The sequence below is a fragment of the Raphanus sativus genome, unplaced genomic scaffold (genome assembly GCF_000801105.2).
Source record: "Raphanus sativus cultivar WK10039 unplaced genomic scaffold, ASM80110v3 Scaffold1098, whole genome shotgun sequence".
Classification (NCBI taxonomy): domain Eukaryota; kingdom Viridiplantae; phylum Streptophyta; class Magnoliopsida; order Brassicales; family Brassicaceae; genus Raphanus; species Raphanus sativus.
This window is the reverse complement of record NW_026616412.1, coordinates 1-25515: the sequence shown is the minus strand read 5'-3', so window position 1 is coordinate 25515 and position 25515 is coordinate 1. Positions and strand designations below refer to the sequence as shown.

The window sequence follows — 25515 nt, the reverse complement described above, 5'->3', positions numbered from 1 at the left end:
ACCTCTAATTCCCAGTCAGTTCTGTAAATGATATGAACACAATATCGGTGTTTGGTTAGCAATACAGCCAACATTCCAGACCAGAGTCCCTACAATGATCAGACAATGAAATGTACTTGGTAATATAATTTTCTTATAGTATATTCTAATTAGTACTAAGCAAAATTAAGGTTACCTTACACCGAGATGGAAAACATAAGTAGGATGAGACCCAAAGGAATACCAACTGCATAATATGAAACTAAGTTCACAACTGCCACCATAGTTTGCATCCCTGCTCCAACTGCCACACCTGTTTTATTCATCATTTTAAGCCATTTAAATTTTATCTAATTAGTTTTCATTAGTTACTAGACATGTGAAGAAAACCAAAACCTCTATTTTATGTATAAAAACATTAAATATACATGACTTTTTTATTGTGACCTGAGAGTACAGGTTGAATGCTGTTAAGTAAGATTGATACGGCAAGGATTATCGATAGATCATCCACTGCTTTCGAAACCTCTTTGCTATTGGAAAACAAATACGATATCTGACCGCAAAATGCTAAACATAGAACAGAGAATATCACTCCCATGATTGTCGATACTGTGAGTATCACTTTTGATAGAAAATCTCACTGCAGCTGCATCTCCTTTCCCCAACTCGTTAGCCACTCGGACGCTATACGATGCATGTAATCAAACATAATATATCGTTTAATATTATTAACTATGAATATTCTTAGGCTGGACATTTATAAACCTGTGAGCATTACCAAGCTGCACCCAAGAAGCCAAGGCATATATTGAGTTCCAATGTATATATGTATTGGCTGAAAATTTCCAAGATGATTTATATAAAGAATATCTATTTTGCATTGAATGAAATTCAGATTGATTGGAAAAATATGTGAATGGCTCTGAAGATCTTGAGTTTACCATATTGAGAAAGCAGAGATTGCGATATTTGCATCTTTTGTATAACCAGCCATTAAGACAAGGAAGCTCAGCTACCAATACTCTAAGCTGTTAAATGAAGGAAATAAAATTATCAAAAGTATAAACATTCCTCAGTATACAATATCACTTTACACCAAAAATTAATAAGTTGGATCCCACTTCAAGCGTTAGTTTATGTTATACAACATATAAGTTGTTTAAATAAATTTACTAAAACTTAGTAATTACCAGATCATGAAGCCTGAAGATATGGAGAGTTTGAGCATAGGAATCAGGTCAACAAGAGCCGAAGTACTAAATCCTGACCAAGTGAACGGACACCATCCACCAAAAACGTACACAAACTCAGCCAATACCAAAGACCACGAGCTCACATTAAGCCCGAGGAGCGCACCACCAATCCCCATCCCCATAAAACTCACACACCACCATGTGACCATGAGGTCAAGAACCAAGGACAAGACCGAGAGAACGCCTACAATAGCGTTCCTCATTTGTGCTTGGAGGTACATTTGTATTGTCATAGTGAAGATTAAGCTATAGACATAAGGGATCATCCAAGGATATATCTCATCAACGGTCCTCGTGATATCAACGTTTTGGCCTAATAGACGGAGAATAGGACCCGCAAATATGATAAACGGTAGAAACAACGTGGTCACGGCAATGTCCACAATCCATGAACGTTGTAGATATATCCCCATTGTGTGGTACTGTTCTGCACCGTATGCTTGTCCACATAATGTCTCCGTCGCACTTGACATACCACCCTATATAGTAACAACCACGAAGACTAAAAGAACTATTTCTATTAATGCATACTAAACTAAGACTAAGCAGCTTGTATACCGTTAAACCATAGAGAAAACGAATGAATGTGCTTTGGAGGAGAGCATAAGCGGCTAAACCCAACTCAGAGGAGTGACCGATGAAGGCTTGAGCCACAATGATGCTCCCAAACGAAGTCATGCGGAACAAAGAGGAATGCAATGCTATTCTCCACATTTTGCTTACTTCGCTCCAAATCTTTGCTCTCAGATAGAGACTCTCTATAATGTTGCTCTGACCCTTAGCGTCTGATCCTACACGTATTAGACTCTCCTCCATTTCTCCTTCACTGCTCATTTTTGCTGTTCTTGTTTCCTTCTTCGGTTCTTTAATCTATAGTAACCGTACAAAACCAATTACCTTTTCTTGGACAGAAAACAAGAGAAAAGATGTAAAAGTAGAAGAGTCACCAACCTGGACTTATCAAATCACACACAGATATATTGCAGTGAGGGTTCAAGTTAAAGACAAAGTTATAAGGAAGATGTTGAAAAACAAATATATCGACCGTACCTTTATAGTGTTCAAAAAGAATAAAAATTCGACCGAACCTATATATGAAATATCGAGTGATTAATTACCTTTGTTCAAGAGAAAGTCCAGAAGTAGAGAGAGAGAGATAGAGGTCAGCGATCAGCAAGAAAAATTCACAGAAAACAAATTGGAACTGAAATTCACTTTTTTCTTCTTTTTAGGAAAATGTCAGAACAAAGCTGAAACGTCTCGATATCTATACAAATAGAAGATCAAAAGGATGTATAGGATTATACGTATTATACGTACAGAATATATGTATATGTTAAGATACTCGTATGTGAAAAAGAGTGAAAACTTGCACATAGAAAATTGACATATACAGAGTTAGTAATTTTTTACAAGTTAGAATTCTGAACTATACTAGTCTACATTCTACATATGCATATAACACAATGCCAAAAAATTTACCCTCTAAATACGATTTTCACATTAATATATTATTTTCTAGTTTTTGGAAATTGGATTATTATTATCCAAATTTGGAAATATATAAGCTTTTTATCTTGACAAAAAGAAAAAAAAAATGTTTCCCGTAGTTTGAGGGTCCAATGTTCTTCTTTCTTCGGCACGATTGAATCGTGGTCGTTCGATTATTAGCTATTTTTCTTGTTGACAACGCTCGATCGTTAGGTATTATATATCTTCTTCTGTTTTTCATTTTCTATTTACATCAGGGGGTCTATTATCTTCTTCTGTTTTTCATTTTCTATTTACATCAGGGGGTTCGACCTTTCTTTTCTAGTTTCTACATCCTCCGTTGGAGCGGATAAAAAGGTCAACCTAATGAGCCTCCACGTTATGCAAAAGCAAAGGAGACAGTAAATTCGCTGCACGTGACACGCATGCACATTCCATGCAGTATCTTCCATGTCTTGTCCGTTTGAAAATGTACTCGCGTCTCATTTCTCGAAAGAACAAAGAAAGTGTCTTCGGTTTTTTAAGAGGTAGGTAGTCTTATATTATTATTTGTGTTAGTTGCCCCCTTATGCATACAAATCAAATTTTATTCAGTTTGAGACAGATGTACGTGGGGAACCCAGTGAAATAGGAAAGGTTACAAATTACAATCTCTTACGATTTGAGCTCTCATAAATATATGAGTAGGAATCTGACAGGCAAAGCTTAAATAAAAGTTTCTCTGAGAGGATTTGCACAATAATGTCTTAGCTATAATAATCCCATTTTTAGAAATAGGATGAAATTTGACTGTTGATACTTTCTTTTGTTGATTTTTCTTGCATCACTTTCTTTTGTAAGTTAGTATTCGATTTTTAATATAATTGTTTTGCATCAACCTTTTAGTTGATCGTTTCAAGACATTGTTGCACTCTCAATCAACTTCAAATTCATTCTTACATCCGAGTACTAGTAATTTTTGCACTCTTAAATCAGATCAGTGTAGGTACCCAAACTTTACTCGTTCAGCCATACACTTCCGTAACTTGAGCCTCAAGATAATGAGTGAGTAGAAGAAGAAGACTAGGTAAGATGGTCTCTGATTCACTCTCCCCTCATGGTCTTCTCAAAACCTGTAGAGAGACTTGTAGTTTACACTTCTTTCTGATGGTTCAACGCCAGTTACCTATGTTTTAAAGGATGGTCAGAACTAAGGAAACCATATAAGACTATCACTGGTCATCATCTTCAAGAAGCTTCCTGTGCCTGTTACAGTACCACCAATTCCAATCCCAGCAACAAATATATTAACATTACCCATTGTATTTTCCCAAATCTCTGGTCCTGTAGTCTCAAATTAGATCGTACCAAAAAAACAAAAACATTTGATTAGTCCCACAAATTCTAAAATCTCAAGAAAAAGAGTAAACCTTTGTGTTAGCCGTATGCCCACTATCCAATTAACCCGAATATGGGTCCATTCTCCAATTAACGTGAATATGGGCCCATTTGTTTGTTGTGGTGTAAGTAACTTTGCTTACACCGGTTCAATCACTCAAGTAGTCTTTTACCTTGATAAATAAATTATTAGGCATTAGGAAAATATGATAATGATCGGATGAAACGAGACGTTACTGGATGCGACTTTTGATTATTATTTAGAATGTTGTCGTCCTCGTTTCTATCTATCCTTAGTTCTGGAATAGTTCTCTAAGGTTTTTGTCACTCATTTGAGGTTGTCTTTCCCATTATTTGAATCAATTCAGAAGTTCAAAAAATGAAAAATGGTTAGGTATTTTTGTTACCGTTGTGATTAATTTTTCTTCTTTTCTTATTTGACAAAAGGAAATACAGTTTGTCACTCAAAAAAAAAAGTTCTCGCTCACAAGTCACACGCATGATAGACTATTACCGAGTCCCGAGAAAAATATGACCGTGTAACGGTAAGAAAACTTTATTACTTTTGTGAACAATTACTTTTACAACATTAATTATTTAATTGCAAAAAAAACAATAATTATACAACGGCCAGAAATCATTTGGGTTTTCTATAAATACTCACCTCTTACTTCAGTCGAAACATCAAAAAAATTTCCACTCTTTAATTTCTTTAAAATAATAGTTGTTTCTTCTCGAGCAAAGCTTATTTTTTAAGAATATTTTGTAATGGGAAGCTTATCAGTTGGCATCACTTGTTTCATGGCATTACTGTGTTTTGTTGGAGGGTTTTCTTGCTGCGACAGAGGTTATTACCAAAGTGGGGACGGGGGAAAGGGCAAAACCAAATGACGAAGCCATCTCGATCGATCATGGAGAGGTTTACGAGCACCTTCTCGAGCAAGACTCCGTGGAATGTTTTATTTCCGAGCCGTATCCATAAGATTGATATGAGGAAAGCATCTCGTTTTGTGTCAAAGATCGAAGTCGGATCCGGTTAGTTTTATTTTTTTTTCTTTTTGCTAAGTAAAATGTTTTTCTTTCGCTTTTTCTTTTATTTTTGATTTTAAATTATGATACTATATATATATATATGTTTTGCACAATCATGTCCATAAAGTTTTCTGGTCTGTTAGTGGTGTATATATGTTTAATATGTTATTTGTATTGTAAATTTAACACTTATACTAGCTTTCATTTTGGGAAAAAAATCTATGTGATAAATTTCAATATGTTGAAAACAAACCAAACTTTTGCACCCTGTCTATAGGATTTCTATGGTCCGTTAGAGGTTGTATACAAGTTTAACATGTTTTTTATATTGTTAATTTAACACTTTGACAAACTTCCATTTTGAAAAATAGTTAGGTAATAAATTTCAGTACATTGAAACAAACCAAACTTTTGCATCCTGTCCATAATAGAATTTTTTATGGTCTTGTTAAAAGTGTTTAAGTTATATATTTTTGGTATTGTAAATTTAATAAAAATATTTTTCAAAGTTTTTCCTGAGTATGCAAAGTGTTATAATTTAACTAAAGTTTTCAACAATACGTTTAATATGCTTTTCCTAATTGTAATTTTGACGAGGAACGGAGCCATCTCGGGAGAGGTTTGCGAGCACCAGGAGTTTTGAGGAGGTTATTAAAATTAGAAATCAGAGATCATGGAAGGAGATACACTGAAATAGAAAGAGTATCAAGAAACTCAAAAGCAAGCCAAAGTAGAGCTGAGAAATTCACATTTACAGCACAGCGAGAGTTCAAGAATGCATTTACATACTTAGGGGAGGGGTTAGATAAAATTTTCATAACAATTTGTAAATAGCTAAGTTTATATTATTTTCCAAAATCGGAGATACACTGAAATAGAAAGAGTATCAAGAAACTCAAAAGCAAGCCAAAGTAGAGCTGAGAAATTCACATTTACAGCACAGCGAGAGTTCAAGAATGCATTTACATACTTAGGGGAGGGGTTAGATAAAATTTTCATAACAATTTGTAAATAGCTAAGTTTATATTATTTTCCAAAATCGGAGTTTTTTTTTGCAACTGATAAATAAGAAAAGGCTTAAAGAAAAGAGTAGAAAACACACTTTATGATTCTGCAGTCTTATATTATGTTAAGTAAACGCCGCTTCTTATAAGTTAAAGTCAACAACTCTTATTGGAACTTTCAATCGGTACCACGCGCTTGCTTTTGCGGAGCTTCCGTCGTACAGTGATTTAAATCCTTTTCGTTTTAGTCTCGATCTGGAGCTGAGTGTGTAAAGTTCAGAACTTTGCTTCTTTGACAATGCATTGACTAAAGGAGTTCTACTTAGTGAGATCTGTATGGAGTAAGTAGTGTAATGCTCACTAGATTTACATTTTTTTAGTCAAAGTCATGCTAAAAGTTCGGAACATATGTTAAAGCGTGAATGGTGAATCTAGAATCAATCTTGAACTGCTTATGTTTTTTTTTTCTGTTACAACCCACATTTAGATCTACAGTGACTTGTAGTCTTAAATTATAACTCTTGTTAGTTGGGATGCAAATCAAATTTTATTCCACTGGTACTTTCTTGACTATAATTGTTTTGATACTAAGGTTTTACATTAAACTTTTAGTTGATTGTTCCAAATCATTGTTGCACTCCTAATTAACTTCAAATTCACTCTTATACACTTCTGTAACTTGAGCCCCAAGATATAAGCGATAAGAAGAAGTAATAAGACTAGGTTAAGATTTACATCACAAAATCTCTGGAAAAAAAACTGTTTGATTCATCTCTCAATCCCCGCGTGGTCTTCTCAAAACCCTGTGAAGTCAAGGCTTGTATCTCAAAACGTTTCCAAGTTTGTAGAGAGAGACTTGTAGTTTACACTATACTTCAAGGGTTTCTCTTATAGCTGCTGCTCCTAATGGCTCATCTCTTGAACCTCTTTGTTGATGGAACTAAACAGAGCCGTTGTGATATACCTTTCACCATGGCTCGGAAACAGAACCTGTTCTCTCATGAAATCTATATATTAGAGACGAAACTAAACCCACTAACATGGTTACTGGAAACTGTAATCTGTATGTACTTCCTCACCGTGATGAGTTTCCCGGCGTTCTCAGCTCTTTTAGCTAAGCTGATTGCTGCTACTGCAGCTGCTCCAGACGAGATCCCAACCTAATGTGTATTATATTCCCGCATAAGTATAAACACAATGTTATGTAGAAGAAAGAAAGAGTTTACAGAATCATACTAGTAACCCTTCCTCCAAAGCTAGTCTTCTCGCCATCTCAATTGCTTCTTCATTGCTAACCTATACCGTTTGAAACGATCATCATCTATAAATAATCTTTGTAGTTGTTTGAAATGTGAGATTAATGCTAACCTTAACCACTTCATCGAGTAGCTTAACATCCAAGATTCCCGGTATATAACCTGGAAAAAGTCATGTAGTAGTGTTCTGTAAGGAAGATGCCCAATTTGAAAGCCTGATCAATGTTTCCTTACCAGGATTGTCTCCAGAGATCACACTTCTCTCTGATGGTTCAACGCCAACTACCTATGTTTCATACTATGTTCAGAACTAAGGAAACCATAAGACTACTAAACCAGAAAGCAAGATTAAGAGAAAAGACCTTAATATCATTGTTCATCATCTTCAAGAAACTTCCTGTACCAGTTACAGTCCCACCAGTTCCAATCCCAGCAACAATCACATCAACATTCCCCATTGTATCTTCCCAAATCTCCGGTCCTGTAGTCTCAAAATGGATCTTACCAAAAAAAAAACAAAACCAAAAAGATTAGGCCAAGAAACCGAATAAAAGAGTAAAAGCTCTCAATAAGTTTGTTTACCTTTGTATTAGCCGTATTATCAAACTGCTGAAACATATATGCGTTCTTGGTCTTCACAACAATCTCTTTAGCCTTATCCACCGCGCCTTTGAGACCTTTCTCTGGACTCGTCAGCACAATCTCCGCTCCTAGCGCGCGTAAAAGCATCCTTCTCTCGACGTTTATAGAAGCTGGCATAGTCACTATAAGCTTGTACCCTCTAGCTGCAGCCACAAAAGCTATCCCTAGGCCAGTGTTCCCCGTCGTTGGCTCAACCAACACACTCTGCTTTGGTAATTACCGAATCAGCAATCTATTAAAACATTGAAAGATGTTAGCAATAAATAAAAAACCTTTCTAGGAGTTATGTCTCCTCTGTCTTCTGCCTCGTTAATCATGCTGAGACCAATCCTGCAGAGACATAAGTCAAAATTTAACAATCTAAACGACATAGTTTCGGATATGAAGATTGAAAAAGTGACCTGTCTTTGACGCTTCTACAAGGCTCCATTGATTCGAGCTTTGCAGCGACGTCAGCCACGCACCCTTCGGTGACTCTGTTGAGATACACCATTGGTGTGCTTCCAATCAACTAAATACAAAATTAACCAAATTTTCAACAACAGTTAATCTTTTGTTTATAAAGTTGAATCCTTTTTGAACACTCACTTGAGTTACGTCTTCGGCAATGTTGACCGTTTCTGATTCCTCTGTTCCTGTTTCATCTTCAGCTACTGGAGGAGGAGGAGGTTTGGCTTTTGATTTGGATTTTGGTTTTGTCCCGGTGGAGGATTTTGAGGAGACGGCGGCTGCTACGAGAGACGGAATTCTGACCGGAAAAGATGATGATGAAGATTCGTGGTTAAAGGATAAGAAAAGGTGTCGTTTTGAGGTTGTTAGAGCGAAGGGTTGGTGAGGGAGAAGACGGAGGAGCGAAGGAGACGAGAATGCCATTCTTCTTCTTCGCCGGTGAGGTTTAAGGGATTAGGTTCCGTTTCTCTTTAATTCTTCTATTTTTTTTTTTATCGCTAGAAATTTTTGCATTTGAAGAAAGAAAAAACAAAATGTTCGAATATTTTCTAGTGTCGGAAAATAAAAGATGTCATTCGGACAGATATTGTAATAAAATAAAAGTATCGGCCCAAATAAGTACAAGGAACGGTTCCTTTCTGAGCAGGCCTTTTAATGTTGCGCTACCCTTTAAGCCTTATGTTGTTTGTTTGTTACTCTGCTCTTCTTATTGGGCCTATGTTATATACTTTGGATCTTGGTTAATAAATTTTCATAAGTCAAAAAAAAAAAACTGTAACGTTTCATCAATGTCCTGTGTTAAAACAGATACATGATTAACCATAGGTTACAGATACATTGATTAAAAAAATACTAATATGCAATTTATAGCTAATTAATTGTATTTAGTAAGATCGATTATTTTGTCAACAAGGTGCCTTAGCATTGTTTCTAACCAGACAAGGCTAAGAAATCGGAAATAAGTTTTAAAAATAGTTAAAGATAATATATTTTCAAGTCATCTGTCACAACAACACACGTCGGTCTCACATTTGCTTTAATCTTCGTCTCGAAGTATCGGATTCATGATTCCATCCTTATAAATACTCAAACCACGTTATACACGTTAAGCATTAAAAAGGAAACTAACTTGAAACGAACAAAATGGCACTCAAAGCGATTCTCTTTCTTGGTTTGGTTCTCGCCGTGATATCTTCTCCGACAACCGTCGATGGTGGATCAGTTTGTCCGAAGGCTTCCTCTTTTGGTCGAGGAAGCTTTCCCGATGGTTTCTTGTTCGGTGCTACCACTTCTGCTTTCCAGGTAAAAATTCTATTGGATTTTGGAAGTCGGGTACTGTTGAATCTTCGTTGACTTTCCGGTGACATTTTAGCCGGATCCGGGTGAACAAAGTTTGACCTTTTTAAATTTTTTTTTTTTTCATTTTCCCCCCAGTAAGTAGCTCTGTAAAATTGTGGTTAACAATGTTTGAACTCCCTCCCAAATCCAATCTAAAGCTTTTTATCCATATGTGATTTTCAAGTTTCTAGTTTTAGCTTAATACAGTTACAGTCACTTTTGGGTCCTCTCTGATGCTCTGTTTCCAAAGTTGTTTGACTTGATTTGATTTGGATATGTAGCATGAAGGTGCACCAGAGGAAGGAGGCAGAGGTTTGAGCATTTGGGACTCATTCACTCATAAACATTCAGGTCCCTTTCCTCCTCCCTTTTCTTCTAATCAATCAGAAAGTTTATGAAAGTGTTACTAAATGATTTCGGCTTCTCTATGTACAAGTCTTAAGACTAATCCATGAGCATCTGATTTTAAAATCTGCAGAGAAAAACAATAACCTTCTGGGAGTTGATTTCTATCATCATTACAAGGTATATATATATTCCATGTTGAATGAACAATTTCATCTATAGCCCTTACAGTCAAGTTTTGAGTAGTGGTTCATGTTTTCTTTGAAATTGTTGCAGGAAGATGTTCAACTATTGAAAAAGTTGAACATGGATGCCTTTAGGTTCTCCATTTCTTGGTCAAGAATCTTTCCTCGTAAGACCAATATTTCAATTTTTGAGTGGTTCATGATTTATTCATAAGTGCAATTGTATTGAGATGTTTGATTCTTCAATGGAACAATCAGATGGGAAAAAGGACAAGGGAGTTAGTGAAACAGGAGTTAAATTCTACAATGATCTCATCAACGAGCTCATTACAAATGGTCAGAACAATTCAAATCATATCAAGTCTCCTTTTCTCCCCTTTTAAAACATGTAACTAAACTCCCATTCTTGATGCAGGTGTAACGCCTGTGGTTACATTGTTTCAATGGGATGTACCTCAAGCCCTAGAAGATGAGTATGGCGGTTTCTTGAGTGACCGTATCTTGTAAGTACCTTTTAAGCATCCATATCTTTAGTTTCAACGCCTGTGATCATAGATGTGTATGTATACTCATTGGATGTATCAGGGAGGACTTCCGAGAGTTTGCAAAATTTGCTTTCAACGAATATGGTGATAGAGTGAAGCATTGGGTCACCATAAACGAGCCTTACGAGTTTAGCCTTGGTGGATACGGCACTGGAGAGAAAGCACCAGGAAGGTGTTCTAAATGCGTTGCTGGAGATTCTGGACGTGAAGTCTACACCGTGAGTCATAACTTGTTGTTGGCTCATGCTGAAGCTGTGGAAGAGTTCAGGAAATGTGCAAAGGTGGTGACATCATCTCTCTCTTTAAGAACCAAAAATATATTAAAAGTCTTCTATTGAATCTTAATGTGTGGATTTCAAATCAAAAACAGTGCAAAGATGGGAAGATTGGTATGGTTCAGAGTCCAATGTGGTTTGAGCCTTACGAGAAGAAGTCCAGCTCAGAGGAGGTAGTGAAGAGAGCTATGGATTTCACATTAGGCTGGTGAGTTAGTAGTCTTTAAGAAAATTAGCTTTTTGAGTTTGGGTTCTGATAGTTTGCTTGCAGGCATTTGGAACCAATAACACATGGAGACTACCCTCAGATCATGAAAGATAGTATTGGTGCTAGACTACCATCGTTTACAGACGAGCAGAAGGTGAAACTGAAGGGTTCTTATGACTTTGTTGGTGTCAACTACTTCACTTCTGCGTTTGTTGCTCATGTGGAGGATGTTGATCAAGAGAAACAGAGCTGGGAAGCTGATTCTCGCTTCAAATTACATTGTATAACTCTGCTTTTTTAACCATTACATTTTGTTTTTGATGATTAGTGTTCTCTTTATAATCTTTTTTTTTTTTTTTTTTACTTGCAGTGCAAAATCCAGATGGGTATAAGATTGGTTCTCAGGTATTTAGTTGCACATATTTTGAGCTTTTTCTGTAGACTCTTGCTCATGTATTGCTGATATAATGTTTCAGCCGGCTACTGCTAAATATCCAGTGTGTGCTGATGGGTTAAGAAAGGTTTTGAAGTACATCAAAGAGAACTATAATGACCCGGAGATCATCGTCACTGGAAACGGTAAGCCATTAGCTCTGTTCTATCTGTTATACCTTAGCTTGATTTGAATGGTCATACCTATTGCATTTTTTTGTAGGGTACAAGGAGACACTTGGAGAGAAAGATGTACTTCCTGATGCGCTCAGCGACAGTAACAGGAAGTATTATCATATGAGACATCTCATGGCATTACATGGAGCAGTCTGGTGAGTCCTTTTTTTCAAAGCTTTAGGTATCTTGTTGGTGGATTTGGTGACAAAACCATTTTTGCTTTTATCTTGTTTTTTGTAGTGAGGACAAGGTAAATGTTAAAGGGTACTTTGTGTCGTCGCTTATGGATGGACTAGAGTGGGAAGATGGATACAAGACGAGGTCTGGACTGTACTACGTAGACTATGCACACAACTTGGAAAGGCACGAGAAACAATCTGCCAAGTGGCTCTCTAAGCTCCTTGAGAGAGCTCCTATTCAGTCCAAGGTAGATTTGGAATCAAGGAAGGAGTTATAAATATGATCAGAGAAGATACTATAATATCCTTTCCACAAATCTCTGTTCAACCGCTCATATTATGTAATGTGTGTGTTCCTTTTCCTTTATATCTTCGAAAGAGTTTACGAGAACGATATATGTAGCTGTGTAATAGTAGTAATCAATAAATAAAGAACCTTGTGTCACACGATAGGTGTAACAAAGAACAAGTTGCTTATGTAATGTGTGCTCTTTTATATCTCCAAAGAGAGTAAGCCAACTATAAATGTAGTTATGCAATAGCAATGAGTAAGTAAACAACCTTGTGTCGCACGTTAGGTCTAACAAAGAACCAGTTGATTATGTAATGTGTGCTCTTTTATATCTTCAAAAAGAGTGCAACCTAAATGTAGCTATATAGTAATCAATAAATAAAGAAGAAACCTTGTGTCACGCGTTAGGTCTGAAAATGACAAGTTGCTTATGTAATGTGTGTTCTTTTATATCTTAAAAATGAGTGTAAGCCAGTGAGAGTTACGTTACGTACGCACTCGATAAATAAAGAAGAACCTTGTGTCACATGTTTCACCTTGTCCTATCAAAAGTTAAGATCAGGATCAATTTGACATTCTTGACTTGAGTTAGATTGATAGATAGTCTCACCTGTAGGCTGTAGTTCTCTGTCTCGGCTCTTTTTCTGCTTTTGTGTAACCTTAGAGAATCTGTTATAGCTCAATGTGGAGAAGAATGGTACGAAGACAACATCAGCTTCGGTAGAGTTCTTCACACGTATTGCTGCACGAGAGCTTCTAGAATCTTTTGAAAGCTCAGAGAACAAAAGATCTAACGTCAGCCAATACTCAACACTGTGCTGCAAGTTGAGCCCTAGGAACATTGACTCCGATGTCAGGCCAAACGATGACTCTGATGGTAAGGCCAAACGATGTCGTTTCCATCAGGTTTCCAACCCAATAGCCCAAAGTGATACTCTGGAGTCATCTCATACATGTAGGCCTGCAATACGTTGGGCCAAGATAAAAGCCCATAAGTTATAGTTTATTGGCTACTAACGAAATAGGAATTAGAAGGCCCACAACTCTTGCAATACTTTCTAACAAACGAAGGAAAATAAAAACTTACAAATTCAGAATAGACATAGGATATGTGGGATGTGCTACAGACGAAAAAGGTTAATACTCATAGACAACAACAAAAATCGAAAAAGGTAACATAACATGTAGTAAGAGATTCACATGGTAGCCAATGGGAAAATGTGTGGAGTGAGTTTGAAAAAGTTCCATATGCTATGTCTCAAATATATTTTTCTTCTTAGTTCAGGATTCAAGAACTAACCAAACATGCGTCTCCTACTCAGTGGTTATAGCGGTCGGTGTTGTCGCCTAGTGGCTTTATTTTATGTTAATACGATTATTAGTATATAGTAGTAGTATATAATCTTCTTCAGTCGTTATTACAATTTTAATTGGATATTTGGTTTGAAGATCAAAAAATTAAATGTTAATTCAGTTTTTCTAACTTGTATATTTCAACCGATCTCTTTTAGCCAAATCAGTTCTGCCGACTAACATAAATAATTCTTCTATCATTTTCTTTAAAAAAGTGTAAAATGGTAGTCCTTTTGATCCATTGATTTGACTAAAAATTAATATTTTTATACATTATGCGAATTAACAGAGATAAAACTTACCAGAGATTTGTAGAATTGTCAGTGTTCTTTTTTTCAGAATATATATTAGATATATGGTTATAATATATAGTGTAACAACACATTAGACTACGTTTCTTTTTTCTAACATGGTTCTTCCTGAAAAAATTATACTATCAAAAGATTTTAAACTTTTTAAATCATTATGGAGAATTCAGGTTAAAACAATATTTCATGCATAACGCGATTTCAATTCTAGTAAATATTTATATGAAATAAAAAATTTATATAGTTATATATATTGGGTTTCCATATATTTTTGGCATAGTCCATATTATTACGTAGAGTGATGAAAAATATTTTAGTTATTGTCTTTTTTTTTTAAACTAAGATTTTAGTTTTTGTCTAAGCATGATTTCAATCATATATCAGTTAAGTGAATATTCAATACTAGTAACCTTTTACTTGATGCTTACAAGGTTAGATCTCATGGGCAGAATTTAGTTTTACAAAAAAAAGTAATAGATTTGTCTTAAGTATCAGATTAAGATCTTGCTTTGACTTGTTAAATAAGGTTTATGTTTCGGAGAGCAGAAATAGACAAGAATACAAATTCTGGCGAACCCAGCTGTCTTATGCTCTTTCATTATTCTTATATCTATTCAAGAACTAAAGTAATCCACTTTACTGTGTAATGAAATATTGACAAAAGAAAAAGAAATTTGAGATGAAAAGTTTATAGTATAAAATGGGATGAAGGTTTGATCTTAAAAGTAGTTGCTTGATTTTGTTGAGCTGATCCTCAAATTAGCTAATGTGACAATTTGTCCTAGTGCAGATGTCAACCAGATAAGCTCAAAGCGTAATCATATAGGTCACTTTTTCCTTCCACTGATATTATACAAGTCTTTTGATCTTGCAGTACTTTGGGATCGAAGTTTTTTTGTTATATTAACAAATATCAAGTTGATCAATCATATCTTAATTGGCCACTTACCTTAAATAACTTCACATCACTAATACAGACTGCAACATATTGTAATGATATCGTTAACGACCCTAGTTTGTTACCGACTGCAAGTCTGCAACATATTGTAATGATATCGTTACCGACCCTAGTTTGTTACCGACTTATCGATATATAATATACTAGATACAGCCCCACTTGGTCCTCAAATATGACTTAAATTAGCTGCGTTGGAGTGACATTACTGATGCTGGGTGTTGTTGATACATACAAACTACAAAGAGTACCAATATCGACAACAAATACACCGTACTTAACAAATGTTATTATTTTAGTATACGGCTCAAGCTAAAGATCGTACAGTAACAATCTTTTTCTTTTTATGTAAATGTTAAATTTTTATACCAATTTTTTCGTTTTTGTCAGAAGCTACATGGACAACTAGTGTTCTCCAAATCTTTCGTTTTCGTCTTAATAGTAGCAATCTTTTACTACATTAATTTATACAATCGGAAAAATGTTCAACGCAACTAATAGACTTCGACTTTATTTATTTGTCTTACTCCCAATAACATTCGTTACTCCGAACACAAACTAGCTTGGAGATCCCTAGACACAGATTTTATTCAAAAACAGTAACATAACTTTAAACTAAATCACTAAACTGATGCGAAACCTAAAAATCTCTTCGTCTTAGAAGAGATTTTGACTTCATTTTTGTTAATAAATTACAAAATTAAGAAATCCATAAGAAACTTTGATTGCACGATATATAGACTCGGAAAGTAAAGAACAAAATACAGATGGATCGCAGCAATAAAGTCTAGGGTAGATTAACAAGGCATCTGTTGGAGAACCACAGCCAATAGTAAACCCAGTTCATGTCTGTCTTGGAACCTGTTGATAACAAAACGAAAACAAATAACAAACACTACCAAGAAGAACTTACAAAAGAAGGGAAATATATAGAGGCAAACTAATTGATGAAAAGATCTATAAGAAAGAGAAATGCGGATAGAAGAAACCCTAATGCTGAATATGATTTTAATACACAAATTTTCAAAAGAATCATTTAGAGATAGATATAATAGAACAATTATTTCAAAATAAGACAACAAATAGAATATATTTGAAGTTTCGATTTAGAAAAGACTTAAATTTAAATTCATAAACTTAACAAGTATATAGTACGATACTTCATATTGTAGACACACATTATTAATTGTAGACTCTCATTATTTCTGACCAAAAAACTAGCATTTTATAAATTAGTTGTTCAAACTAGTACGCAAGTATGAAAAGAAAAAAAAACTAGTACGTAAGTGAAAAAACAATTGTCAAAATAGTATTTCTACGTTGTTATGACAAAGATATCAGTTCGAAAACATGAACATGAGTTATTATATTCAAGTGTGAATAAAAACTCGTATTTTTCTATTCTAATGTGGAAAACCTCGTCAAAACACAAAGATTCAGTTACAGAAAGTCTTAACATTGTAACCAAAAAGACACAAAAAAAGTATTCACATATCATGTTCATTTACTCCACAAACCGACTCTCTTCAATTAGCATTATATTCGGTTTCTCTTACGAAAGACTATAATATTATTAAATTATGATGATTAAAATATATTGTAGCAGACAATTTAGGACTTTACCCCAATTGGGTTCCTTCTCATTTCCTATTTTCAACACCAAAGTGAGGATCGAGAGATGGAGATGGAGTGAGAAAGAACAAAACAAAAGTATAATAGTATTATAAAATTAGCTCGAAAACAAACAATGTAATAAAGCTCTTCACGAGGAATTCGATCAGAAATAAAACAAAAGCAATTAATATAAAAAATACGTAGATGTGAGATAAAATTATTACCAGGAAATAAGCTTCACCATGTTGTAAGCTATGCATCAAAAAACCAAACTCATCAGTAGGAAGAGGAACACCCGAGGAATGCACCAAAACCAATTCTTCTCCAAACGTCGCTTTCATGTCTATACCTCCGCTAGTCACTTCTGTTGGAACTCCGTTTATAAAGACCGTTATAGACCCTGAATTTCAAAAAAAATATATCTAATAACATGTATCAAAATTAGATTATAAAATTACCTATTAAGAATTAGAGTAGGCGATACTGGAAGAATAATTCATCTAATAGTTTGAAAGCCTTATTTTCAAAAAAAAATAAAAATTCATCTAATAGTCCAAGAAGTCAGTTCTTTGGCTAAGAGAGATCAAGAGAGATGTTTTTTTTTCAAGATATAAAAGAAATTTACCTCATAATTTTGTTTTTATATTATATATAAATCAATATATTAGAGAACTTGCTTTCAAGTACAAGATGTTAGGCAACATTGGAAATATAATTAGCAAAGGCTATTATTAATTAAATATTCAAATTAAAAAAAAAAATTAGTCAGTTTGGTTGAAACCCACCCAGAATTGGATTTTTCCTACGTTGAAATCACTTTTACTATTTTTATAATGTTACTTATAAAGACTTTTTGGGGAAAGAAAGAGGGTTTGGAGGACAAAGCACTTGAGTTTAAAAAGCAAAAAAAAAGAGGCATGCAAATAAGCTGTTTTTGTTTACCCTGTTGGTAGTGATCATAATTGGAGGTTTGATCAGATGGGCAAAACATTGATGAGAGATTTGAGCTATGATGTTGATGTTGATGCTGACTAGCTTCATGGTAACCCATTTGACCAGACCTTGCTAAGAGATTTTCCATACCATTATTGGTATGATTATCACATCCACCGCCATAAGAAAAAGTTGAAGAGCTAGCTGAAGAAGAAGTTGAAGAGGAGCTTGAGCAAGGAGGAGAAGAAGAAAGACCAAGAAAAAAAGAAGGAGCTTGAGATGATGACCCACCATATAAGTAATTTGAGGAAGTGCTACAACCTCCAAACCCCAAATCGCCCCCACTATATTGTGGTAAGCTGGTGTTTACCATCATGGTCTGCTCACAAGTATTGGTGGTTGCGGCCGCAGCTGCAGCTGCGGCCTGGAGTTGCCGCTGCCTCCGGCGAGATCGTGACCGCCGGTTTTGAAACCAGTAGAAGACATTTGCATCTCCCACCGCCCCAAACTTCTCGAGCATCTTTCGTATCCTTACGGTCTCTTCTTTGGGAGGGTTAACCATACCACTGTTGAAGATCGACTCAAGTATGAGTATTTGTTCCGGTTTAGGTGACCATCGTGACCGAACCGTTTCGGTCGAGGTGGAACCGGAAGCAGAGGAGGAAGGTGAGTGACTATGGCCGGTTGGGCTATGTGGTGTTTGTTCTTGGTCCATTGCTTTCAAGAATTTTGAAATTTTCCGCTGGTTCTTTTTCTGTTGCTTATTGATAATAAAAAGAGGAAATGTTTTTTTTTTGAGTTTGAGTTTGTGAGAGGTGATGTCTAGAGGTAAACCCATAAATTTATAGGAGAATAATTTCTTCATATAATATATCTTTCTTTGTTTATTAAGTTACATGTGGATCAATATCTTTATTTTTTAGCGGCTTCTTTAAATATACTTGAATTATTTAAGCATATACACTATCTTTTGTTATACGCGCTAACTGGTACAGAACTATAAGTGTTAACGCGAACTCGGAGAAGCAAAAGCTCTGGAATTTGCTTGGCATTTCAGAACTTGGCAAGTAAACAAAATCATTTTTGACAATAGTCCACTAGGGGTTAGTAATAGAATCGTGTGTCCAAAAAGTTTACAGTTTTTTTTTTTTGAACTTTAAAAGTGTACAGTATTCCTTATCCGTTTTTATTTGCATGGGAAATTAAACTGCATAAATTTGCGGTAAGGCTACCTAAAAAGGTCTTTGCTATCAGTAAACCGTTTTAATCCGTTGTATATATGTTTAATCTAATCAACTTTTCAATGCTATATTTAAACCTCAAAAATTCTCTAAAATTTTCCCAAAGAACAAATCAAAAACAAAAAATTGCACTTGCATACAATATGATGAATCTAGTTATTTCAATGAATGAGTGTCAGACTGGTTAGCTAAGTGCCTAAGTTCTACTCAGCCGGAGTCGGCTTTCATTTGACATTCATTACTCGGTTGATGCTAACCTTTAGTGGTTTGATACTTTAATGTTGGCTAAGTCCGTCTTAAAACCCAGAGGTTTTAAGAACGTGAACATGGCTTAGCTAACAAACTATGTTTGCAATTTGGCTTATAGGTGATGATGCCACGCAAAAATGAGTACCAGACTACAGTCTACAAGATAAGTCTAATATAGCTGTTCTGAAATATAGTACTGTAAAATGTATTATAGTGATATTGAGAAAAAGTTAATGTAAATTAATGGTACCGTCCACCAAAAATATAATTAAACGAGCGCCCGTTATGATTGTCCCTCTTTCTGCTCTATAAAATATTCCATTTGTTCCAGATTCATTAGAACATTTTTGGTTCTAAAAAAATATATTCTAGATTTTAAAAATAATTTTCATTATACTATTAATAATTAAAAATAACATTAATTAATTAAAATATTATTAGTTGATATATGTATAATAAAATTTGTTAATAAATTTGACATAGATATTGACTATATTTTAATAAAACTGTATAAAATTATACATAGATGAAGTACTATTAGTGATAAGAGATAAATAAATAAAAGTAATAATTTTTTTCTTTCTAAAAGCAATAATTAGGATAGACCAATATCAGTTTGTAATGATTTAAGGACGAAAACTCACACAATTCTAACATATTCTGGCATGTATTTAATTTACAATTTGAATTGATTTTGATTTTTAATTAATTTTTAGATGATTTTAGTTGAAATAAAAAATTTCCTACAGTCTTTATCAAACTATTTTAAACTTTTTCTAAAACTATGAGATCTAAGTTTTATTTTTCAATAATAATTCTACTCAAACATTCTAAAATGACTAATTTAAAATGTCTATATGTATTCGATAACAGTAAATTTTCAAATGATTTAACAATTAATAAGTTTAATAGTATTAAATTCTTTTTTAAAAAGATTGTATTTAAGTTATAGTATATTTATCATTTTAAAGAAAACATGAAATCAAAATTATTAACTTGCGTAAACTGTACATGTGATGTAATGTAACATAACTTCATAAGTTATAAAAAAAAAAAAACTTCATAAGTTATTAATAGTATACACTGGTTATCTGAGTCACCAAATACCCGATGTCAAAAAAAAAGACTCACCAAAAACCCATAACTACTGCAAGTGAACACAAGTACTAACAATACTCTGTCAAATCACCATTATTAAAATATAAGACTAAACTTTTTATTTCGTATAAAGCATGTTAAAATGATATTAGAGTACATCTCAATATAAATTTTATTGTTTTATTTTGAGAATTATATAAATTTTATTGTTTGTTCACATACATAATAACAGCTCTTATCTAAATATATACTACTCTCCATTAGGATGTCATTTTAAATTTTAAATTATCTAAGAGAAATCGTTTAAGATACCACATTCTTATTACCATTTTTCATATTTATTTTAATTATATTTATATTTAATTTCAAAATTGTAATTATATTCTTATAACTCTAAGGTTAGTTAATTTATAATTAATATTTAGTTTTGAGTGGTAAGAGTTTAAAATTGAGAATTTGCATCCAGTACACACAACTTTCTTCATAAGTAAGTAAATATCCTAAATCTCACATAATGCATGGTACTTCCATTGCATTTAGCTAATTTCATAATTTTTTGGGGTTTTCAGCAAATTGACTCTTTAAAATTTTAATAAATAAGACTTAAATTTAAAATAAAAATTTTAAAATAGTTTTAGAAGAATTTTTGAATTCTGAAAAGAATAAAAGATAGATAAAGTTTAAAACTTAAGATTTATAATTTGTAAACTATAAAAATATTATTATTTATTTAAATAAATAAAATATTATTATTTATTTAAATAATTATTTATATATCTATAAAAGAAAGATAGAAGAATCCATTTAACTTATTAATAAAATTTCATACTTAGATATTTTTGAAAATATCTTTCCAAAAAAGATTAACATGAATAATATCATCAAAGGTGAAATAAAAGTAAAATTTATTCATTTCCCAATCAGTTAGGCAAAATTGAAATCTTCTGCTTGTCAAATAAAATTGGTTTCATCCTGTTAAGAGAATTGTAATTTATAAAATTAATAAATTTTATTAAAGTAATTCTGTTGATACACATACATCCAATCAATTCCTTATCAGTTAGGACATCTCCAATCCAACTCAATTTTTTTTTAAAATAGAGTAAAAGTGAATATGTAGTAAGAAATGCTCCAACTCAACTCCATATCCCACTTCATAATGAAATTTACTCTATAAATGGAGTAGTCTATTTTTTGTTTGTTCATTACTCTATTATAGAGTGAAAAATGGAGTAGGATTGGAGCATTTTTACTCCATATTTACTTTTACTCCATTTTGGTGGAAAATATAAAGTTTTACATTAGAGATGCTATTACAAACAAAAAAAAGAAATAAATAGACTATTTTTGGCGTCATGCAACAGAGACACTAAAAGATTATTTTTGTCACTTCCACGAATGGAGTCAAAATGTTTTTCTTTGCAACTAAGTCTTTCTTTTTCGTAAGAAAAAATGAACAACTAAGTTTTTTCAGACTTATGAAACGAGGAAAATCATTTGAACTTTGGAAAATCTTTGTAGCAATAGTTTCGTAAGAATATTTGACATGAATATTTTAATTATATAATAAGTTTTCATAAATATCAATTAGGCAAAATTAATAAATAAAAATATGAATGAGTCGTTGACATATTGCGCTGATAATTATTATTATACAAATTTAATCATGATATTATATTATTTTCTGGCTTAATTTGGATATAGTTCATAGAGCTCTGCATAAATATGGTGTTAATATGTTAATGAACTAAATCATTCAATTTAATATTCTCAGAAAATAAATGCTTTGAGTGAAAAGAGTGATAAGATTTCGTTTGTCTTTTTTCCTTTCCGTGTACACTTGCTAATCGTTCAACAAATTGATTAATATTTCCATTGTTTATCAATAAGTGTCACTTTGACATTTTTCACAAATATTAAGAAAACAACGGAAATATGTGTAAATTATTATTAATTACATATTTCTGACTAATAGTATTTGAGATAAATAAAATTATTTATAAAATCAAAGCAGTTTATAGTTAATTTTTAATTAAAATTAAATATAATTTATATTAGAATTATAAAATGATATTTTGTAATAAGAAAAAACTAAAATGACACTTATCATGAAACATAGATATATTGTTTAATAACTGACATTTAATTTTCAAAATGAAATTTTGACTAACTTCGAAACTAATATCACCAATATCCCATTTATATTAAGTTTACAATTATCATATGATTGGTAAATTTATTACTCAAATCTTTGACATGGTGCATATATAAGTGCATACTGCTCTCTAAATAAGCATCGAGTTTGACAAAATAAAAAATAAAAGAGTAATTATGAAGGACAAGCCAAATTGAAGGTCAAGAAACCGTGCAATTAGTTATTGCATATGACGTTAGGGAAACATGGCTTACAGTGGGTAGCCACTCGTTTCTATTTTGTGAGTTGAACAAATATATGGTTATAACTAATATTTTATCATCATGTTTGTGTTGATTCCTGTAAATTTATATCTGACAGTTAAGACTTAACTGTGTTCTTCCTGTTAAGTTATACTTTATTATCATGTTTGTGTTGATGCCTATGAAAACATGAATTTTAATTTTATTTTGGCAATATAAGAACTTTGATCAAGACTCCAACAACGATTTTAAAATATATTTTGATCATAGATCCAAGGTATTGTACAATATAATAAAAATACTGGCAAATAAATATAGCATCCAGATTTCTGACAAGCATCTAAATTTTTAAGAAATGAAGGAGTAAAGTCATTTTCTTCTCGGGACGGTCATTGTCTTTTCTTCTTCTTAAAAGAAAAACACAGGGGACGGTCTTTGTCTATTGCATCTTGGAGTTTACTAATTACCAACTCAAGTGATTGTGTTATAAAATTAATTGCTCATAAGCACTTTGTTTTTTTCCAAAATACTAACTATAGGTATATGCGTTGCTCTACTCTCATAAGTCGCTACTGACCTATAGTTAGTGAAATGAACAAATACCATTAATGTGCGAATCGGTGTATATTCGATGTACAATGATGTCTGCTGGATCGAAAGTATTTTGGTTCTTTTTTAGGGAGAATGAATGTAAATGGACAATAAAATAGTCTGTATGTACATAGGTGAGTGTGCGAATACGTATGCAAAAGGTAGAGTGTAGAAAGACAGTCGGAGACAACTTGCTTTTTTCAGATGCCTTCTGTTTTTGCCTGTATATGTATAGCTGTGTTTGGTTTTCTTGTTGTACTTGTACCGTATCTTTTTTTATACAACATGGATATAACGTAAAAGTAAAAAGTCTTCTATTTTTTTTTTGAGAATTCGGCTAAAAAATCATGAACTTTACACGAATTGCCATAATAAAAATATGAACATATTGGCTAGCCAAAAAAACACCGAGTTATATTTGACTTTAAACTTTAATCAGTAAATTATCGCTGACTCGCCAAATTAAACACACCGTTACAGAATGATTAAACGACGTTTGCAAATATCGTTTTACTAACTACGTTGTTTTGAGATGGAATGAAACGACGTCGTTTTACCTATTTTTATTATCAAAAATATTTTGTTCGCGTGGATCGAACCTGAGAACTCATGGCTAAATGACAAGGTTTCTTGCCACTAGACTACTGTCATTTTTAAGAATATCCATAACATATTATCTTTTATTGAGTATCAAACAAATCTCAAAAATCTAAATTCTTTTTAAAAAATTCCAAAAATCTTAAAAATTCAAGAAAATTCTGAAAAGTAAAATTAAAATTGAAATTACAAATAAGTTTTTCTTTAAAAAAATCAATACATTAAAAATTTCAAAAAATCTAAAATAATTAAAAAATGCAACGAATTAAATTTAATGATTAAAAAACTTGAAACATATTTTTAAATAAATTAACGTATGTAATATAAAATAAAAATGATATTTATCACACTATACATTTTAGTATGAATAATGTATTTGAGATAAAATAGACAAATGATAATTAAGATACAATAAACAAATGATATTATCACAAAGATTTTTTTCTAAAATATGATAATAATTAAATGAAACCCTCCAGATAGCTTCACTCCGTCAAGCCTCTAGGAAGACTAAGAGCTTGCTGTCAGCTTCTAGTCTATATTCCTATCCGAGTCCCTTTTTCAGAGATAATTATGTCGGAGTCAAGCAAAGATTGTATGAAAGCAACATTTGTGGTGTGATAAATATCATTTTTATATTTTATCTCAAATATTTTAATTTATTAAAAAGTATGATTAATGTATTTAAGATAAAAAAAAAACTCAAATGATCTTAGATACATAATTTTTATAAAAAAAAATTAATATTTTGATTTTTTAAAAAATATTTATAGTTTCAATTTTAATTTTAATTTTCAGAATTTTCTTGAATTTTTAAGATTTAAAAAAATAAAATAAAAAAGAATTTAGATTTTTCGAGATTTGTTTGATACTCAATAAAAGAAAATATGTTATGGATATTCTTAGAAGTGACAGTAGTCTAGTGGCAAAAAAGCTCATCATTTGGCCATGAGTTCTCGGGTCCGACCCACGCGAACAACATATTTTTGATAATAAAAATAGATAAAACGACGTCGTTTCATTCCATCTCAAAACGGCGTCATTTTCTTTTGGCCATTCTTGCTATGTTCAGTGTTTTTTTGGCCGAATTCCCATTTTTGTGATAAATATCTGTTTTTTTTTTGTTTAAGGAACATATTATCCAAAATACCAGAGTGATCCATTACTTGTTTGATCCATCCAAAATTTTAATAGTTATGGGGTATGGCCATCCAAAATTTTGTATAAACTTAACTACGTGTTTTGAGAAAAAGACCTTTTCAGAAAAAACCTTAAAAAAAAGGTTTCTTCACTATTTCAGTGCTCGTGTTTCTTCTTTGTTTCCATATTCAAGTTATTAATATTTTCTATATTTTTTTTTTTGGACCGAATATTTTCTATATTAATTGAAACAAATTTCCTCACTATTTCCTTACGTTTTCTGTGTTCAAATTTCAACTAATTATAAAGAAAACGTGAGGAAACTTATTAAAAATATAGAAAATGTAAGGAAATTTATTAAAAAATGAAATAAGTTTTCTTACTATTTTTCGTGCTCAAGTTTCTCCATACATCACATCATAAGTTCTTATCATATCAGTTTTGACTAGCCAGATATTTCTATGTTTACCTAACAAAACATATATAATCGCGTGTAGAAAAATAACATGATTAACGATGCAATCTAAATCTTATCAAGCGACCATAGAGGAAATGACATCATATATGCCCATAGTA

At 32.7% G+C, this 25515-nt stretch overlaps 3 protein-coding genes and 1 pseudogene across 4 annotated transcripts; 1 reads left to right on the top strand and 3 right to left on the bottom strand.

Annotated features, from left to right (window-relative positions):
- Positions 1 to 176: 176 nt before the first annotated feature.
- On the bottom strand, positions 177 to 2449 carry LOC130503742 (protein DETOXIFICATION 24-like; annotated as a pseudogene).
- A 4289-nt stretch (positions 2450 to 6738) lies between these two features.
- LOC108812706 (S-sulfo-L-cysteine synthase (O-acetyl-L-serine-dependent), chloroplastic) lies at positions 6739 to 9002 on the bottom strand. Its single transcript, XM_018585038.2, has 10 exons — positions 8626 to 9002; positions 8439 to 8548; positions 8310 to 8367; positions 7978 to 8241; positions 7758 to 7895; positions 7630 to 7681; positions 7508 to 7557; positions 7376 to 7435; positions 7219 to 7299; positions 6739 to 7129 (listed from the first exon to the last, which is right to left on the bottom strand). The coding sequence occupies exons 1-10, from the start codon at positions 8908 to 8910 to the stop codon at positions 7043 to 7045; spliced, it is 1185 nt and encodes a 394-aa protein (XP_018440540.1). The 5' UTR covers positions 8911 to 9002; the 3' UTR covers positions 6739 to 7042.
- A 504-nt stretch (positions 9003 to 9506) lies between these two features.
- Positions 9507 to 12616, top strand: LOC130503743 (probable inactive beta-glucosidase 25). The gene is made up of 13 exons (XM_056998298.1): positions 9507 to 9789; positions 10107 to 10176; positions 10304 to 10350; positions 10447 to 10522; positions 10614 to 10691; positions 10771 to 10858; positions 10941 to 11181; positions 11271 to 11383; positions 11447 to 11664; positions 11754 to 11788; positions 11860 to 11962; positions 12039 to 12147; positions 12233 to 12616. Exons 1-13 carry the CDS (start codon positions 9631 to 9633, stop codon positions 12447 to 12449), a joined length of 1554 nt encoding a protein of 517 aa, XP_056854278.1. The 5' UTR covers positions 9507 to 9630; the 3' UTR covers positions 12450 to 12616.
- Positions 12617 to 15574: 2958 nt separating this feature from the next.
- Positions 15575 to 18414, bottom strand: LOC130503745 (WUSCHEL-related homeobox 11-like). 2 transcript variants are annotated; one of them, XM_056998300.1, is made up of 4 exons: positions 17918 to 18414; positions 17636 to 17830; positions 16918 to 17093; positions 15575 to 15940 (listed from the first exon to the last, which is right to left on the bottom strand). In XM_056998300.1, exons 1-4 carry the CDS (start codon positions 18339 to 18341, stop codon positions 15923 to 15925), a joined length of 813 nt encoding a protein of 270 aa, XP_056854280.1. In that variant the 5' UTR covers positions 18342 to 18414; the 3' UTR covers positions 15575 to 15922. The 2 variants fall into 2 exon arrangements, with proteins under 2 accessions (XP_056854280.1, XP_056854279.1); XM_056998299.1 differs by having other exon boundaries at positions 17636 to 18414.
- Between the last annotated feature and the right edge of the window lie 7101 nt (positions 18415 to 25515).